The sequence below is a fragment of the Meleagris gallopavo genome, chromosome 9 (genome assembly GCF_905368555.1).
Source record: "Meleagris gallopavo chromosome 9, MGAL_WU_HG_1.1, whole genome shotgun sequence".
In the NCBI taxonomy this organism is placed as follows: domain Eukaryota; kingdom Metazoa; phylum Chordata; class Aves; order Galliformes; family Phasianidae; genus Meleagris; species Meleagris gallopavo.
The window spans coordinates 12,383,460-12,403,115 of NC_139412.1; the positions used below are offsets into that span (position 1 = coordinate 12,383,460).

At 37.1% G+C, this 19,656-nt stretch overlaps 1 protein-coding gene across 3 annotated transcripts in view; it reads right to left on the reverse strand.

The window, feature by feature from the left end:
- Positions 1–195: 195 nt before the first annotated feature.
- The window catches only part of ABCB7 (ATP binding cassette subfamily B member 7), a 36,859-nt gene continuing 17,398 nt past the window's right edge, over positions 196–19,656 (reverse strand). For all 3 annotated transcript variants that reach the window (XM_085230929.1, XM_010715357.3, XM_003208418.4), the window contains exons 5-16: positions 16,214–16,346; positions 15,515–15,783; positions 14,639–14,727; positions 14,473–14,560; positions 13,601–13,775; positions 12,761–12,918; positions 12,024–12,187; positions 11,730–11,859; positions 10,927–11,098; positions 8,047–8,150; positions 6,386–6,493; positions 196–3,764 (exon numbers count right to left, since the gene is read on the reverse strand). In XM_085230929.1, the coding sequence (XP_085087055.1) occupies positions 3,546–3,764; positions 6,386–6,493; positions 8,047–8,150; positions 10,927–11,098; positions 11,730–11,859; positions 12,024–12,187; positions 12,761–12,918; positions 13,601–13,775; positions 14,473–14,560; positions 14,639–14,727; positions 15,515–15,783; positions 16,214–16,346 (1,809 nt within the window). In that variant the 3' untranslated portion in view covers positions 196–3,545. The remainder of the gene's footprint in view (positions 3,765–6,385; positions 6,494–8,046; positions 8,151–10,926; positions 11,099–11,729; positions 11,860–12,023; positions 12,188–12,760; positions 12,919–13,600; positions 13,776–14,472; positions 14,561–14,638; positions 14,728–15,514; positions 15,784–16,213; positions 16,347–19,656) is intronic.

The window sequence follows — 19,656 nt, forward strand, 5'->3', positions numbered from 1 at the left end:
TCCCTGATTGATTATCTGCAACTGTTTGCCTTATGCTAGCCCGCAGCCCTATAATCTGTTATCGTTTTCACTGTCATTTCCAAGCACTGCAAACAACTGCCAATTGACTAAAAGGGTCAATTCGGAGCTTCCCTTTCTGGGTGGAAGAACAACACTCCCATAGCTGTTATTAAAATAATTTTACCAGGACAACCATTTCTATTCACAAAGATAAATCCTTTATTTAATAACAATTATCTACACACAGACAAACAACAGGTATCAAGGTAAGAAGTCTTCCATCAGGATTTTTACATCATATGATCTTAAGCAAGTTCTTTTTGCATATGTATCAGCTTACTGTACAATATATATTTTACACTTCTGTTCCAAAAGGAAATTTGAACATAATTTAAAAACTAAATTTTAAGAGATTTGGTAACTACTAATCCATATAATAGCACTGTTGAGAGGAAACTGAGGGACCATCTGCCAGGAGGTTGTCAGAAATGGAAATTCACAACAAAACAAAATTTCCTCTCCACCAACCATTAATTAGCTTGCTCACATGGAGGTAAGAATAGCCAAAGATGTATTGTCCTTAGAAGTTCATGCACAAGAATTCAAATGAAATTGGTAACTTTGTAGTTAATAGATGACTACCCATTGCAAAAGCAGTTTGTTTTTATGCCCATTTTTCCACAAACATATTTCTTTTAGAAAGAGAGAATGAAAAAAATGAAAATGAAAAAACTTTTTTTTTTTCCCCACTCTAAAAACACAAAGATCTTACAATGGGAGTAGACAACTTAAATTTTGAAAAACAAAACATCTAGAAGTCCATGAACATTTCAAGAACTTAAAAAGCTTCTGTTTAGAAAAGCAATGTTCCAAGATGACAGAAAAGCGAGATTACCAAAATCCAGAGGTTATATCAGTTTCCTGTATGAAACTGTAAAGCTTTTTAAAGAAATGTCATATGCCATCTTGACAGTCAGAGAACTACAGTGAGTCTCCCACCATTGTGTTCTAAATGCTTGCTTAGAATGGTGACATTTCGGAGCCATTGTATATGAATGAAAATCCTAAACAAAGAGGTCCGAGCAAAAGTTTTACCTTCTAGCACAGATTCACAAAGTACTGCTACCACCTCCCCAAGCCACCCTGCTCACAAGCTAGACATGTCACTCACTGTTCTATTCCTGCATCCATTTGATAGGATTGTGCAAAACTGTCAACGCCCGAGAATCCTCATTTGCTCATTTACAACTCTCTCCAGGATTTTTTCTGCCATTTAACTTGGGAAGGCAATCAGTAGGAACTTTTTTTTTTTTTTTAAACCAGTAGTCTTTTTTTTCTTCCATTTCTTGTGTGCTGTTGCTAAATTTACAATGGGAAAACACATTTTTGTAACCCGTGCCTTAAAAGCACAGACAAGCACATCACTCAAAGCCAGGAAGTTTTCAGATATCTCCAAATCTCATTGCAAAAGTCTTTCAAACAAGTACTCTCACTGCCATCCTCTCTAAGGAAACACCCTTGTTAAGAGCTCTGCTTAACGTCAGACAAGCAGCAGCATATGGGTTGGCATAAAAAGTGATGGCTGAGACAGGCAATAGCCTCACATCTGTAACAAACCCATTGCCAGTTTAAATAAAGCCTTGACCACTTCTAGTATTTACCATCTGACATCAGTCCTTATGCCCAGCATGTAATACTACAAATCTTGGTGTGCTTGCAGACTCCATCCCCATTGATCACAAAACACATCGGCCTTCTATAATCACTTGCTCACCTGAAAACTTACCTTCGCAATTAAATTTGGCATTAAAATGGCTTTGGGTTCAGACTGTTTAGATGATAATGCTTGCTTCTGTGCTCTCTTCAGTCACTTAATAGACTATCTAAGCCCTGCAATATGCGAAACTGTCCATCAAGAAAAAAAAGTAAAAAACACTTCCTTCAGACCTCTGACATTTCTAAAACTTCACCTTTATAAATCAGCCACACTGCTGTTAGAAACTAAAAATAAATTAAAATAAACTTGGTAAAAATAAAATGATAAGTTACAAGAATTCTGAACTGTCAATTCATTAATAAGGCTCCATTTTGCTTCTGGACTCCAAGGATGAAAATAAGAGGAGTCCTTGCATTTGATACAATTTTAAAATTATTTTAAACTGCTGATTGATAACAGATTCTTTCCCCCCTATCATTTTAATAGAGAGAAAATGAATGACTAGCAGAAAAGATAACAAAGGTTTCAGTTCCTTTAAGATGCTGTTCTTGTATTTGGTTTCAAAGAAGGGCTTAATACAAAAGAATAAACACTGTTCAGAAATAAACTTCAAGCAGCATCAAAATTCAGTGCTTTGCAAGTGCCCATACTGAGAAATTTTGCATAATTTTACTAACACAATTATATGAATGTAATTATACTGGTATAATTTCTTAGAAAAAAATAAGTTGTTTTTCAGCATCCAAGAAGAAGGATGCTTTATTTAAATTTAAAAAGAAGTGAAAAAGGAATTATATGAGAGTAGCTAATGAAAAATAAATATGGTCAACATGCCTGGAGAGATAAGGCCTAAAACCACAATCCTGTAGTGTCCCAGGAATCACAAAGACTGAGGTTTTCTTGACACTGAAGAAGTTCTGTTTATTGAGGTCTGGAGATGACTGCAACACTTCTAACATTATCCAGGTCATTTTCTCCCACCAGTGACAACAGAAACTCCTGACAGTTCTTACTGAGTGATAGTTGCTCCCTAATGCCATGACTGAAATGAAAGAGACTGCATTCTGCTTTGCCTACTCAAGCAGATGTTGAGGATAAAGAATCCTTATCTTGGACTTCTGTTTTTCATTTAAATAAAAGGGAAGGTTCAGATTCTTTATATTTGCATGCAATATTTTGCATGTTTTCCATGAAGTGACATGATATTTTGTCAATTCTAGATTTTTGACAGCTCTTAAAAACGCTGAATTCTCTTTTGAAGGAATACATTTCCTGATGGTCTAGTAGCACAGGTGTTTTCTGAGGTGGATCATTCCAGTGCTTCGGTTCCTACTAAAAACTTTGAATATTTTGTTGATGCTTTTCTTATTCTTTATAGGAAAGATTTCCTACTAGACCACCACTCAAGAATTTAAACTGCATCTTCCTCAACAGCAACTGAGTTCAATTTAGCCCAATTAAAACATTTATCAATCGATGACATTAAGAAATAATGTAAATCAAGGATGAGTCTGTTTGCAATTTAATAATCCATCTTGAGCATCTACCAAAAGATTTGACCAATGCCTACAAATTGCCATAAAATACACTCTTAGTTGAGACATTTAAAGTTTATGAAAAATCTTAGCTCTTACAGATGCCAATGAATTTTAGTTTTGTAAATATGCTGAATTATAACTCCTTTGGTTGAAATTATGCCCCTCAGAGTAACTGTAAAAAACAAAAACTGCAAAACCCAGGAGGTTTTTGAATGGTAACTTAAAAAAACGAAACAAGAGCCGCGTGTCACTGTTTATCTCGTGTAGAAAAGATTAATCCAGAATCATACTTAGCATGAACAGTTTCCACAGCCTTTCACACTATTGATAATTTCCTCTTGCAGTTTCTTCCTTTCCTCCTCTTTAGACATCTGGTTATTTCTCTCTCCCCAGTTCGGATCATTATGACTATTCAGTACTTTGCTGCTCTGCGTATGCCACATTTCATAATAGAGAGTGCTAGGACTTGCAAGAAGGTCTGCATGTCTACCACGTTCTGCAACTTTACCCTGCAAAAGAACGGGAGTGAGTGAGTAACAGTACTACCAGACCTTACGAATACAAACAAACACTGCCAACACTCAGGCCAAAATTTTACAATAATTCTTAATTAGGAGAATCAGGGACAGCAATGAAAAGCTGAATGCGTGTGCACTGAAATACATGTTGTTATGCTGTGTGCTGAAAACAAGGAGCTGAGTTCTTCTCAAGCAGGAGTGTAGATGTCTTCTGTCCACCTGGACAAAATTTAAAGCCCACCAATATTTAGTTTAGAAAGTTTACTATCTAAACTGCAAGTGCTATTTAAAAAAAGCACAGAACACTGTAAGAGGAACAGCGTGATAAACTGCTACCAGAAAAGGCTCACAAACCTAAAAAAATAAACAGGTAATTGTCTTGGCTTGGTAAGAAATAAGCTACATTGAAGCTAAGAGAAAGGAGCATGCAGAGAGGGAATTGTACTAATAAACAGAAAGCATTTAAAATCAAATCCTAGAGACAACCAGCATAAATGGAGCTTTTAGATGGGTGCTCAGTTGCTTCTGTCATTTTAAGTGCCATCATGAAAACTGTGTGCATTTAGTTCATCTGTGCTCTTTGTTTTGAAGAGCAAAGCTGATTTATTGACTATCATAATGGAAATGGGAAGAAAGAGTTAGGGAAAATTCAAATCCTACAGACATTGAAGCAAGAGTGTTCTCTAGAAAAAAACACCAAAAAAACCCCAACCCCACCAATCTGACTCTCATCTTTCTGATTTGAAAGATACATTTACATTTGCTGACTTCAAATTAAAATAACGTATTCGTTCTTCAGCTATTCTTTCTTTTGGGAAAAGACAGCTACATGGATTTTGTGTTAGTTCCAAATTCTGATTTACAATTAAATCTACCTCCTTGTGACAGCTGCTGATGAACATGCTGGGAAACAAAATTGGGTCTTGTCACTTTTATTACTAGTCGTGCTGGCGGAATCTGAACAAATACACACTTGACCAACATAACTGCGGAATTTATTTTAAAAATGGAGTGGTTAATTTAGAGAGTTCTCTGTAGCAGAGACTGGGCTTTTGAATGATTAATTAATTTATTTTTTTTTAATAAATCTCAAACAATCCCTCGAAATTTATCTTCTCCATTCGGCTTTGCAGCATGAAGATCAATACCATTAGTAGTGTTTGTTTACTCACTTAAGAATGATTCTGATTTTATCTAGGCAAAGACACTCAAATTGTAATGCAATACTTGCACAGCTAAGCAAAAACAGCCATGGTCACTTCATCACCTCATTTCAGTCACTGAATGAGCATAGCACTTGTCCATCAAGCTGGGGCAAGAGGCAACTTTCTGCTGAGCTCCAGGGCTGCCTCCTGAGGCACTGCCAACTGAAAAGTAAAGCACCACACTGCCTTACTCATTTACAATCTCTTTACACTGAAATCATTCATGAAACTGAGCACCCTAGCTGTTTTACAGCTCTAGGTTGTGCTTTTATTTTTAATTTAACAGTTACAGGGTAGCACAAAACACATTCTTCAGAAGCTGTGAAAAACTTGCATTGAAAACAAAAAGTTGGAGACTGCTTTGTTACATGCTAAGACACGTTTGCAAGATGTAGTAACGTGCAGTTACTACCAAGGATACACCTTAGAAAAAGATCTTTCAGCAACAGCCAAAAAACCAAAGTGGAAAAAACAAATTAAAAAAGTATTATAAATGAGTTCCACTACTTCACTTTAAAATTCATGTGAAGCTGAGGTTTGTACAGCAAAGATAATCACAAACGCGAGCCTCACATAACAGTTTGTTCTAAATCTCCATGAAATCATCTAATGCACTGCAGAAACGATTTATTTTCTTCTAGATGCACGCATTTTTGTCACTAAACACATCTGGTCACATATATATATGTGAACTGAAATAAAAGAATGCAGGAAATATCCTTTAAATATCTATATCCAGTTACAGGCAATTGAAGAAAATGAACATAGGACAGAGTGAATATAAAGCAAAGGCTGAACAGTGATATTAGTAGATCAAATATTGAAACTTTTCACAGAAGGGAAGCATACAGGAAGGGAATAATTACAGTTTTCTGCAGGAACAATAGAGAATGGGGTTGAGATTTGCAACAATTAGATTGAACAATCCTAAACAGCTTTATCTGCATGGAAACAGAACACATAGGACTCTCTTTTGCCCTTGAAATGAAAAAAATAATGGATGTATTTGAAAAAACTGGCACTCACTGAGTAATGAGAATAAAGCATAAATTGGTTTCATAATGTGTTCCCCCAATCTGACAGCAGCATGTAATAAATCTGATTAGAAACACATAACATTAAGCCAATCCCAAAGCATCAAGTGAAATTTGCCAGAATCCACATAAAGAACGTGTAGCTAAAATGCAAATGAAACAAAAATGCACGCAACATACAAGAGGTGAATGTGCAAGTTTCTATAACTAAAACTGTCAGTTGCAAAGAGAGCTGGATTTTCCCAACATGGCTCATCTCCACAGAAAGACTTTCCAGCAGCTTGGCAGAGGTTGGTATTTCAGAATGGACACAGACCCTCAACAATGAACACTGAGATTATGGGGGAATGAGAGTTGCCAGCACCAGCCTCACCTTATCCAGCACAATGATTTCATCTGCATCAACCACTGTTGACAGCCGATGGGCAATGAAAACTGATGTTCGGTGTCTCACCACATCCCTCATAGCACTGAGAATATTCTGTAAGGTTAAAATATATCTGTATTTTTACATGCTCCTAGACTGTATAGAAGAAATAAAATCTGGAAATACACAAGTTACTGAAAATGAACATTGAGAAATTCCTCTAATACATCTAATGCTATACCAATAAGAAAGAGCTAAGGTTTACCTACAGAAGAAATAGAGAGAATCCAAGCACAAAATGAAGTCTAATGAAGTCCTCATACATGAGGAATGGAAGGGGAAAAAGAACAACAACAAAAAAAGCCTTCATTCACAGAAAAAAAAATGCAGATATCCCACAGTACAAAGCTTTACTTGATTTCAGGAAAAACTCCCCTGTGTAGCCATGCTACGAAACCAACATGATTAGTAGTAAAGATATAGAAATAATAATAAAAATGACTTTCCAATTAAGGAAAGTTTAAAAAAAAACCCTCTCAATACCATGTCAACATAGATACACCTCAGAACTGGTCAACTGTGTTCCATTCCAAACTGCACTCAGATGCAAGCAGCACCAACTGGGGAGTCTGCGTCCCCACTACAGTAAGTGAAATGCCCACTTACTTCTGACAAAGACAAGCGTTGAACAGGGAAAACATTCCAATTGAAATGATTCATTTTCATTTGCTGTTTTTAAAGTGCAGCTCTGCTGCAAGCTTTCAGCTTTATGATTCTTGCCATAAACACGAGAAAATGAAAGAAAGAATCAAGCAGAATTGCATATGTTACAAATGTTTCTCATCCAATGAGGAAGCTGTACTATATTTGAATGAGGTGCTATATAGGTGTACAGTTAGTACTCTGATTTCCTTACACCTGGAAAATGAAAGTAATTTAGTGATTATACGTCAATAAATTCGCTCAATAATTTGCATAAGTGAACACAAACACAGCTCTAGCTCCAGTTTCTGATGACAGTTCATGAAATTACTGCTGGTGCTGAGAGTTGTGTGTTTAAGCAAAGATGTAGTTATGAAGCCTGATGCAGTTACTGTGGTAGTGCCATGACATCTATGTCACAACACTCTGATGTTTCACAGCCCTTCCTGTGAAATGAATACAAATTAATACCAGCGCTGCAGGTTACGCCTACCTGATTTGCATCTCAGAAAGATGCTGCACAACAAACACAAGTTTCTGCTCTGCGCTACGTCACAATTATTTATAAGATGATTGTACTGAATGCTAAGCATCATCTGAACACCTTTTAACTGGAAAGCTTTACACATAATCCACAGCCATGCTGGTTATTCGTAATGGCATTGAGAAAGGAATGTTTAATGCTGAATAGGACTTCAACAGTATAAAACAGAAGGTATACCCAGAGATACAGCTGATATCCTTTCACTACGTCTCCAGGTGGGCAGAGACACAGTACCTCTGCTCTGGCCTTTTATAAAAGGGACTAAGCACAGGATCTCTTCACAGCAACCCTAGGAAAACTAATTTCAGCAATCTGACAGTAAGAACAGAATTCTTTCAAAAGAGGGAACAGACAAGGAAAAAGCATCAGAATCAGACACTGTTACACCATTTAAGCTTTACATTTTTTTATCCCAATTTACCTCTTCTGTAATTGAATCTAAAGATGACGTCGCTTCATCATAGAGAAAAATATGTGGTTCCTTTAACATTGCTCTAGCAATTGCAACTCTTTGCTTTTCTCCTCCTAAATGAAGCAGGGAGAGGGAAGGAAGAGGAAAAAAGACGAAATTGTAACTGTGGCCTGCAGGATATTCCAGATTCAACAGCAAACACGACTGTTTGTTGTTTCGTTTCATTTTTTCAGTACAGATCATAGCTGCTACTGATGAAGGTCTGTGCATAGGCTGTGTAAGGTAACACAACCAGTTCTCGCACTCTGGTAAATCCAAAGTGATTCAACATGTCTTACAGTCTTAGAAAAGAACATTAGACTGTTTTTCATACACGTTACAAGGCAAAAACCTCACACAGGTAGCTAATAATGGCAGTGCATGGTAACTTACTCCACACAGCAATGGGCATGCACCCATTTGCCTGCTCTAAGCTAATGCCTCATGCATCACACGAATAAATATACATCCCATTTTCTCTCACAAACTAACCATATTCTGTTCATGCCTGCTGTGTTCTATTCCACACATCTTGGACATGTATTTTTGACTCCTTCAGTTCTCTCCTTGAAGTTCATCTATCTTTCTAGTCCTCTCTGGCCAAACCCAACAGCTTTAACAAGCAAATTTCCATTTAGGAACACAATTAACACAGTACTGAAAACCACCTTCATTATGCAACCTACCGCCTTTTGGTTTTTGATGTGACCAATTTTCAGACTTGTTTCCTTCCTTCACAACTCTTACAGACAGCGTTTACCCAAGAATAACTTGGGACAAGTTTTACAGACAGGAAAACAGGTGCATTTGAGAGCTTAAAATCTGCTAGACATTTGGCATGCAATACAAACATTCACATTCATGCACTTGTCCTCCATTGTTTCATTCAAGACTGTGAAATATTCCATTTAATATAATTACATTCTTGTTAATGCTCCATACCTATTAGGAGAGAACATGCTTTAACAAACCATTTAAGAGGCTGATAATAATCCCATAGTTCAAATTTTATCTGGCTTCAGCAGAACTCAGTAGCAAATAGAACTGTACAATTTGCTCAGCCTATTTTAATGTGCTCTCCCTCTCTTTTAAAGCACAGATATTGACAAGCTGTGAGTTTTAAACATGATTGAAAGTCACACAATGATAACAAAATCCAAGGTCTTTCTTTACATTAGCAGAATACAGACTTGTTTCACATTCTTCTCCATTCACATTCAGAGCTGCTGCAGTGTTTTGTTTTGCTCACAGAGTTTTGTGTTTGGGATTGCCACAGCGTCTACTTGAAGAAGCCCAAGCTACTATATTTCTGTGTAAACCACAAGACATTCCAAACATGCAGTTGGTCAAATCTTCTAGAAATTACAGCTTCTGGGAGACAGGCAGCAGGACAAACCTTTCATCATCATCACTGTCCTCTGCAGTCCAGCCAGTATCTATTTTATATCTTCTACTCACTCATCCAGATTTGTGCTTCACATTTTATTTCCCTTCTAACCTTCTCCATATTTCCTTTTCACTGATATGCATGCTTTCTCCTGCACATATTTTCTGGATACAGAATGTGACCTCTGATCCTGTTTCAGAGAAACCAGAACTACACCAGCTGCATAGTAAGAAAAAGCCACATAGAGCTTGCTATCTTTGCAAGAGGCAGCATCACTGCCAGAACCTGTTCTGCTCCTGGGCCCCTGCCTTTGAGCCCACCATGCCTAACCAATCCCACATCCTCTGAAGAGCCAGCATTGTTCCTGAACAGCCTCAGTACCTTGCAATGTCCAAACTCATTGAGACAGATCTGACCCATCTTCTCTATAGGGCCATACCTCGTTCCCAGCAGAGCAGAACAGTCTCACACCACTGCTCCATCCTACATGCAAATGGGAACAGTTGACCTTTATGCTGTGTCTTAAGGTGGAAGAAAATTAACCAGCTCTGCCACACAAGCTTACATGTTTGCTATGAAGTAAGGCTCTGTACTTAGGAGTTATTTAGAGACACATTCTTCATGTTCCCACAGCAAAGTGGCCTCTGCTCAGGCAATATTTGCTAAGTTTCTACCTCCTGCACACAACTCAGCGTCATGCTATCCTGTCAAAATCCTCCCAAACATTTTTGGTGAACTCACAGTTATCTAAAAAACTTCAAGCATGTTTTAAAAAAAAAACAAAGCAAAGCCAGGTTGTGATACTGTTGTTCTACACAGTATGGTTATGCTCCTTTATATGGTGCATACGCAGCTACAGAGGAACTTGGACAACCTAAACTTCAGAACTGAGGTCACATCGTATCAATCCATAGCTTGCAGATACACAGACATCACTTCCATGTTGTTTCAGATACAGTTCAAAACAGTAAGACATGAAGGCACTTCCACTGTTACCAGGCTGCAAAGCTACTACGTTGTAACAGCAACATATCCCACAGCATTACAACAGCAGAAGTAAGAAATCTCACTTCCAGCTGCTAGAAGTTTCAATTTAAGAATTCAAATGGGGAAGGTCTATGCACTTAGATAAGCCTTTAACATGCAAAGCACACAAAGTTCCCAATTCTATTTGCACGCATTCTACTATCCAAACACATTACAAGACTGGTACTTTTCTGCTTAGATGAATTCTACATGCTTATATATCAACTTATTTAATACCAGCCCCTGAAAATGCCTTCTTTTAAGTATCTTGTAGACTACAGTTGCCCAAACTATGGATTTTTGTATTAATGTTCTAGCTCTGCATTCATATTATTATGTAAATAAGCTAAAAGCAGCTTTGACTAAGGAATAAGTTATGCATTGACCTTCGAGGTAACAGAAGGGATGCAAATGAGCATGCACACTAAATGACCTACCAGAAAGCTTGAGTCCTCGTTCACCAACCTGTGTGTTGTAACCATTAGGCATTCGAAGGATAGCATCATGGATTCCTGCAAACTTGGCAACTGCATACACTTCTTCTGGTGTAGCACTGATATTTCCATAGAGCAGATTGTAATAGATAGTATTATGGAACAGAACAGCATCCTACAACGTGGAAAAAGCATTTTAAACAAGAAACCATGATGATAGTCCAAGAAACTTCCCAGATCCAGGAAAGAAATAAGTACAGAGTAATCTGTATTTTTTCCACAAAGCCTAATGAAATTTTGAGGAAATTTCCAGCTCTAAGAAGCTTAAACTCATTTTTGGAATTGGGTCTATATAATGATGCACAGGAAAATGTTGTAATATTTCCAGGAAAAAAAAACCAAAAAACAACACAGAGACTTCCAAAGGAACTAGACAATACCACTGCATTAGAACTGTGAGAATTACCATTATGATAGGCTATTTGGGAAGAATTATCATGGAATCATAGAATGGCCTGGGTTGAAAAGGACCATAATGCTCATCTAGTTTCAAACCCTCTGCTATGTGCAGGGTCACCAACCAGACCAGGCTGCCCAGAGCCACATCCAGCCTGACCTTGAATGCCTCCAGGGACGGGGCATCCACAACGTCCTTGGGCAACCTGTTCCAGTATGTCATCACCCTCTGAGCGAAAAACTTCCTCCTAATATCTAACCTAAATCTCCCACCTTAGTTTAAAGCCATTTCCCTTTGTCCTACCACTATCAACACAGGTAAACAGTCATTCCCACGAAAGATGTTATACCTGAGGTACAACTCCTATTGCCTTTCTCAGACTTTCCAAACTGACATCTTGTATGTTCTGTCCAGCAACATAGATGTTTCCTTTCTGGGGTTCATAGAAACGAAACAGTAATCTCACAATTGTGCTTTTCCTGAAATTGAAAAGGATTGAAGCTGAAGTTACGCTCCGTGTTTGTCACTTACAATCTCCAATCAAAACACTGCCACAAACAGAAATAATAAAAATCAAAACAAGAACACATTTAAAAAACGCCAATCAATGATGCAGAATTTTGTATTTAGTCCATTTACCCACCCTGACCCACTACCTCCTACAATGGCCACTTTCTTTCCCGCAGGAACTTCAAAAGACACTCCAGCAAGGATTTTCTGCCCCTCAAGGTATTCAAAATGCACATTATCAAAGGCGATAGTAGCCGTCTGTGGTGTGATCTGCAGGGGTGGAGCCAGTTCTTTGTCCTATTAAAAGAAGAGTGCTGCTTTATATGCTGCCCAGGAAGTATCTCAAGCAGTTCAACAAGCTTAACTAACAGTCAATCTCCTAGATTAGGAAAAGGCAAACAGACACTGTAGCTTGGATATGTTTAAAGTAATTATATTCAGCCACAAAAATAATACTGGTTTGTTCCTCCTTTTCTCCAAAGAAGGCAAAAGTTTATGTTGTAAACACTCTGCTTCACAACTTCTTCTGCAGTAATAAATTCTGCATCATTAATTACAAATAAAAATGTAAGCACAATGCGTGAATACTTAAATTAAAACCCAGTACAAACACAGCTTCCACAAAGCAACTTTTGATGTCACTAAAAGGTTCTGCAAGTAAAAAAAAAAAAAAGAAAAGAAAGAAAAAAAAAGCAGCTGCTATAGCAGTAGCTGCTCTTAAAGAGGATACAGAACAGCATCCTTCCGCAATATCTCTTTCTTGAATAGAAATTAAACCTGAAAGGTAACAAACAGGGTGAAATGACAGTGTTGCTAGAAAACACCCGTTACAAATCCATACACTTTAAAGCAAAAGAAGCTACTACTTACTTTGATTTTGGTATCTACACTGAGAAGGGTAAACAAGGTATTCATATCGATAAGGGCTTGTCTTGTCTCTCTGTACACTGTTCCCAGGAAGTTCAGGGGAAGAGAAAGCTGGAATAGCAGTCCATTCACCATTACTAGATCTCCAACAGACAGGCTGCCTTAAGACAAAATGGATATGAGAGAACAAGGAGACGCAAAGGGTTATTTGTCAGGAAGCACCAGGGTATAGCTAAAAAAGATCAAGTCTATCAAGTCCTTTTAGCCCATTTCTAAAATCAGTTTGGATAGCAAACAATCTTCACAGTAGATCAGATTTTACATTGGAAGGGTCCTGAAAGTATTGGCAATATTTGTGTGGATTTCACCAGAAAAGTTGAAATAAATATCACCTAGAAAATATGACAAACAGCTTTTCAGGAAATTCATGGAAAATACACGAATGCAAAGCTGTAAACTCCACAGTGAGAAACAGTCTTAAGTTACAAGGATGGGGAGGGAAGGAATTAGTAAAAAGGTCCCTTGTAGAAATTAAACTGTTTCCCCAAGTAAGTATTTTTACTCGCAGAATTTTCTTCCAAAATTCTTCAATGGAAACTTGCCTTAGTTTCATTTTGTTAGGATCTTTCCCTAATTGTATACGTATCTCAGTAACCAGTATGATTTTGTTAAAAACATTTTAGAACTTTGGCAATTAGAGAAAGAACTATTAATGCTTCAAGAATTTCCAATATTCTCAAGAAACAAGACTCTTGAACAGTCGCATCAACCATAGATAACTAACATCTCTATTATGAATTAAGGTAAAAGCAAATCGATTTCAACTTCAGACAGGCCAGTTACCTGCAACAATGCCTTGGCTAGCAAGTACCATGATGGCCGTTAAACCGACACTAAATATAGCACTTTGTCCAAAGTTCAGGAGAGCTAAAGTAGAGGTAGTCTTCAACGAGGCATTTTCATACATCTTCAAGAATCCATCATACCGTTGGGCCTCATACTTTTCATTATTGAAATACTGTAACATACCCAAAAATAATAAACGTGACATTCTCAATCATATCAGACTGTATGGAGCATCAAAACCAAACATCAGCTGCTATGTACTAAAAAGAAAGTTAACGTCCCGCATGGACTAGGACATCCTTGTAACACTGACAATGGCAAAGTTTGGAGAACAGCAGTTCTCACACTATCGCTTTCTTCTTACTTCTGTCTAATTCTACTTCTCCAGCTAACAGTGTGAAATCAGCACAGGTGTGCTCAGTTTCAAAACTTTGCATGTGATTTTTTAAGTGAAGCAGCAGAAAATCCAATATTCCTTGGTGTGAAAACTGCAACGGTACGCTACAAAATAGCAACAGGTGATGAAAACATGGTCATTTGAGAAGGCAGTATGTAGCAGGCTGACATTCAGAAGATAATTTTTGGAAATGAGTCTTTAAGACAAAGTTTACGCTTCCCATAAACTGATAGTTGAGGCAATTCAGTCACAAAGAACTTATCACTCTTTGGCAGCCGAGAGATTTTTAAAGCCCCACTGTCAACCTTCATGATTACTCTACCTACAAGTTCCAAGCAGCACCCTTCAAATGAATGGTTTTTATAAACATATGCTATAGTTCCAAATACGTAGCCCCATAAAAGATAAATCTTACGACTCACTTTGCTTAGGCTTATAGAAACAAGAGCCAAGCAGGAATGATTGATCTTACCTTCACAGTCTCATAATTCAGTAGTGAGTCAATTGCAGCATTTCCTGCATCGTTATCTGCTTTGTTCATTTCTATTCGAAACTTGGTCCTGCAAAACGAAGGCTTAATACAATCAGAAGTTCAGGCTGAGACAACACTAAGCGACGAATCTGAGGGGATGCCTTACCTCCACTGTGTAATTCCTATCGTGAAGGCTGCATATGCTCCCAAAGTCCCCAAGGTAACTAATGCAAACTCTGCTCCACATCTGTAATACTACAAGATTTAAAACAAACAAACAAACAATGAAATAGTTTTAAAAGCTTCACCATTGTCCCAAAATCGTGATATCTCAGCTCCACTGTAGGCCCCTCCCCAGTTTGAACAGCTTAAGACTAAATACAGGCGTAAATTCAAAATGAAAGCAACAGGAACAGTGTAAGAAAAAAAAAAAAAGATACACAAGAACTAGTGAATTACAATACTGTACTAGAAAGTTACTTTTGCTGTTATATAACATAAATGTTGATGTTTTCATAAATACTTTTTTTCACAATTCTTATGTAGATTTGGATGGAAAGCTGAAGACAGCAGGAGAAATAAATGGCCTTGCAAAACAGCTTGCAATGCTTTTTTTCTACCTCTGAGCACATAAGGAGAGAAAAGCCAGAAGAAATTCAGGCTGGCTGGTTGTTAGCTTAATTTGCAACTTCCATAGGTTATAAAAATTTAACCCAGTATTAACAACATTCCTAACTTTCTTTGTTACATTCAAATCCTTACAAAAAAAAAAAAAGGGAAATAAAAAAACTTTTATTTTAATTTCTAATTTAGTCTAAATTGCATAACCAAGAGTTAGATTTTAGCATACTAATAACCAAACACTTCAAGTACAGTAACTATATTTGAAAACTGCATATTACTTCCCCTTAGAGTATCTGTTTTCATAACCAACTTATAAATTCAATAATTCCTTTTCCTAATACTTTGCAGACTTCGCTAAAAGAAAAATCAGTGTTTTATTACTAAACAAGACAATTCCAGCTCATGAACACACACTTACCAGAATTCCACTGACCAGTGCCACTTCAAACATGGTAGGTCCCAAATTAAATACCAGTGCACTGAGAACAAAGCTGATGCCCCTCGTTCCTCTGTCAATGGTTTTTGACAGAGCTCCAGTTTGCCTACTTAGATGGAATGCTAAATCCAGGTTATGAAGATGCAGAAAAACATTCTTTGCTATCCTTCGGATTGAGTTTTGAGCCACTTTCCCAAATACTGCATTCCTAGCTTCATTAAATAATGCTGCTCCAGCTCTTGAGATGCCATCTAGAAAAAGTTGAAAAATTAAAAAAAGAATTTTTTTCAAATCCTCTTTGTACATGAAAATAAGATTCATTCTTTACATAGTTTCAACTTTTTTTTTATTTCAAGTCTAATTTATATTTAATTGGTCCAAAACTTAATGTTATTTTTCATTTATAAACCACTACATGTGCATTTTAGATTAGTTCTGTTCTCAGCTGGTTTAAGCAAAGGATAGAATTTATAATCAGTGATTGTTTCTATAAGCATTATTTCATTTTCTAACTGGAATATCAGAAGTAAACTCATAGAACTTTGGAAGTAAGACATCAACACAGAAGTCACTATGGAATAACTACCTCAGACGCTTAGTGCAAAGGTGGGAAGCTCTGCTATCCCTCTACCTTGGCAAAAATAGCAAATATCTGTCTACAGATCTGGGGATCCCACTTACAGCCTATGAGAACAGCAGTTGCCACGGTTGCGACCGTGTTTGGTGCATCGCTCAGGTTCAGCACGTTTCCAGATACCTGGTTGAGGTTGTCTACTGCGTATTTAAACATGAAGGGAACCAATATATTCATAGCCTAAAAGCAGAAGAACACCAATTAGTCTGCATGCATTAAAACACACCTATGCCACATGAATATTGTTTCTGAATTAGCTGTACTGTTACGTCTAGTTCTGAAACACTTTGTGCTGGTGGTACAACTTTCTGGATCTCAAGTACAACACCCTCCAGACTATTAAGTTTTTACTCCCACTACTGCAGGGTCATCTGTGTCTCGCACACACACAGTTTCTATCCAAAAAAAACAAAAACAACAACAACAACAAAAAAACAAAAACAAAAAAAAAAAACACAACCAAGCCACCCACCCCTTGCTACTTCCAGGTCAAAGATACTTTAAAACAAAGCTCCATTTAAACCAAAGGAAAAAAGTCAGCCCACTCTATACCTTAATATTTAAATGCTTTCCATTCATAGCATTAACTTAGTATCTGCACTAACACCGACAGTGATACGAAAGGCTTTCCATACAACCTACCAGGCACTATTAATTACTTTAGCAATATGAGCTTTCAAACAAAACACCTCAATCGGATCCACATCAACCACATGTTATCACCAGATTATTTTGTGAGAACACCAAAACCAGTGATGTCTCCTTTACATCTGAAAAAGGTGCAGTTACATGCATAAACAGAGCAACTTCCAGATTATCTTTTTTCAGTTTGCCCTTGAACAATTGGAGTGTAGAAGAAAAATACTGACACTCTAAGCATAAAGATCTTAAGTCTTGTTAATATTTCATTATTACACCACTCATTTACCCTAATAATGAAAAATACCATTAAATTTAATTAACACAATTCATCCACTTCTACCTAAGATTTTGAAATAAGTTATTAAAAGGTTCCTAGCAGTTGAACAAGTACCTTAAATTAAAGTCTTATAATCACGGATGATGTTTAAAGACTTTACAGTCAGCTGACCTTGCTTAAAGGATTTCTTTTTTAATTAAGGTAATAATGAAAAAATTGTAGGCAGATGACAATTTATTTCACACAATAACAAAAAACAGACTTATAAAAATATTTCAGCTCTCTCCACCAAATGTTTTGTACGCCCACTTAGATCTCAATTGTTTTAAGGACATCAGTCACAGATGAGGGTCCATTGAAAAAAATGAAGTTAACTGAATCAAACTAGGTTTCATGTGAAAAGAGTGCTAAAACCTTTTATGAAGTCAGTCTATATTCAAGTTGGAAGGGGGACTCAGACCTATCATATATTCTCAGTGTTAAAACCACTATAAGTACTGAAGAGTAGTGCTTAACCAAGAGAGAAAACTGCATTCTTGGAAGTGAGTCTTTAAACTAAAGGATTAAAGAAAACCACTGTGTTAATTTCTTTAATTTACTGTTTAGTTTTTAACATTTTAGGCAAGAGCTTCAAACACAAACAGAGGAGGAATTCTCTCTTCTTCCTTTCTTTCTCTCTGAAATATACCAAGCAAAATAAATATATAGAAAAGGACAAGAAAGCTCTCAGCACAGCATACTCCATACAACAGACAGATGAGACACTGAGGTGAGATTATTGCTGCTTAGCCCGTGGTTGAAAACAGAAACCAGGTCAAAGATGAGGTCCTGTTTCAAATATACTCCTCTGAAATTTACCCACGGCAACCCTGAGCATCATTCCCAACAGCTCTCTTTCCACAACTGTGGAAATCTCCCTTGGAAAAAAAAAAAAAAGAAAAAAAAAGAGACAACAAATACCACCAAACAATCAGTGCACAACAACGACAGATAACTTCAATTACACAACAGCAGAAGAACAGGTTACTGTCATAATGTGCTTAAATGTTAAACACAAAGCCCCACAAAGAACTCAATGTATTAATAGAGATCTTGAAGCCGTACAACACTGGAATCCAAAAACTCCACTGCCCCCCACAGTATAATAAAAAACCAAGCTATTTTTCCCTTCAGATTTACTGAAATTCCATTTTTGGTGGCATTTTTTTCTTAATAAAGAAGAATATACTACTGTCAGTGTTACAGTGATGACCAGCCTGACAAGGTGCAGGTTTTCCTGGGAGAGACCATTCCCTCCCAGGGAGGGAAAATAAGAGCATTGTAATGCAGATTGTCCCCATTTCCTGCAGGTTCTCACCAATCTCTGCAGGGATTTTATTCATCAGACAATGCTGTGCTACAGGTAGTTCAGAAACAGAACCACAGATACATTTTGAAGTCCATTTAAAGAAAAAAAAAAAAAAAAAAAAAGACGTATTCTTTAAACTGCAGCTTTCCTTCAAAATTAATTTAACTTCACAGAAATATCTTCATTCACATCAATATAATTCCACCCAATAGAGTATTAAAAGCCTTGTCTCAGGCCGTAGTTGCTCTGACTCCTGCAGGGTAACGGTTGAATAATAGGCAGCGCAGTATTGCATCTCATTAGCCATCACCACAGTCTGCTTTCCAATCATAAAGAGAAAAAAAAGTTAATCTCAGAAAGTTTATTGCAAGAGAGATGAGAGAACATGATTACGAACAAGTCTTTCTTACTCAATCTGTGAAGTCAATGAGATCCTGTTCACATTCATAGAATCAAAATTTGGTCAGTTTTGTGCACAAACTGCAGCTATCCCTCATAGCCTGGATCTGCTGGCACAGAACACAAAGCATTTAGCACACCTAGGTATGCTAGGAAAAGCTCCTGTGCACAACTGTCTTATGCAGTGTACTTACAGAAGTTTTCCTCCTCTTTCTGATGCCTGAATGTTTGATAATAATCCCCATTTAAGTCTTTTTTAAAATATAGATAAGAAGTGTTCACATTTATAATTCTGAATGAATAGCTAGTCCCTGTCTGAACTTATTGGAAAGCAAACAGCACCAATGAAATCATCTCAGCTTAACAGTCCACATTTAACAGCAGGTTATAGAGCAGTACATCATGCTTAAATGAGTTCAAACTTTTTTTTTAAATGACTGCACTGTTTTAAGCTGATAATGCACCATCATCTCTGCTCCCATGCGAGATTGCACTACTTTTAGGGCAAACAGTCTTATCTTTCATTTTGCTTTTCCCAGTACTTCTTGTTTAATAAAGATGATGAATTAGTGACAGGCTGAGCTCCAACATGATAAAACCGGTCTACAGTGCTGCCAATAATCCAATGAAAAACATCAACATGAAGACGACTGAATTTATCTCTGGACCAACATAAAAGTACACATTCAACAGCTCTAGTTGAGGAAATATGAATAGAAAATCCGATCCCTTACGGCAAGATAGGTATAAAAATCTAGAAAATTAAGTCCAAATGAGGGAACAATGTTCTAGCTTCAAGCCTTCTTCACATTCACTGATTATCT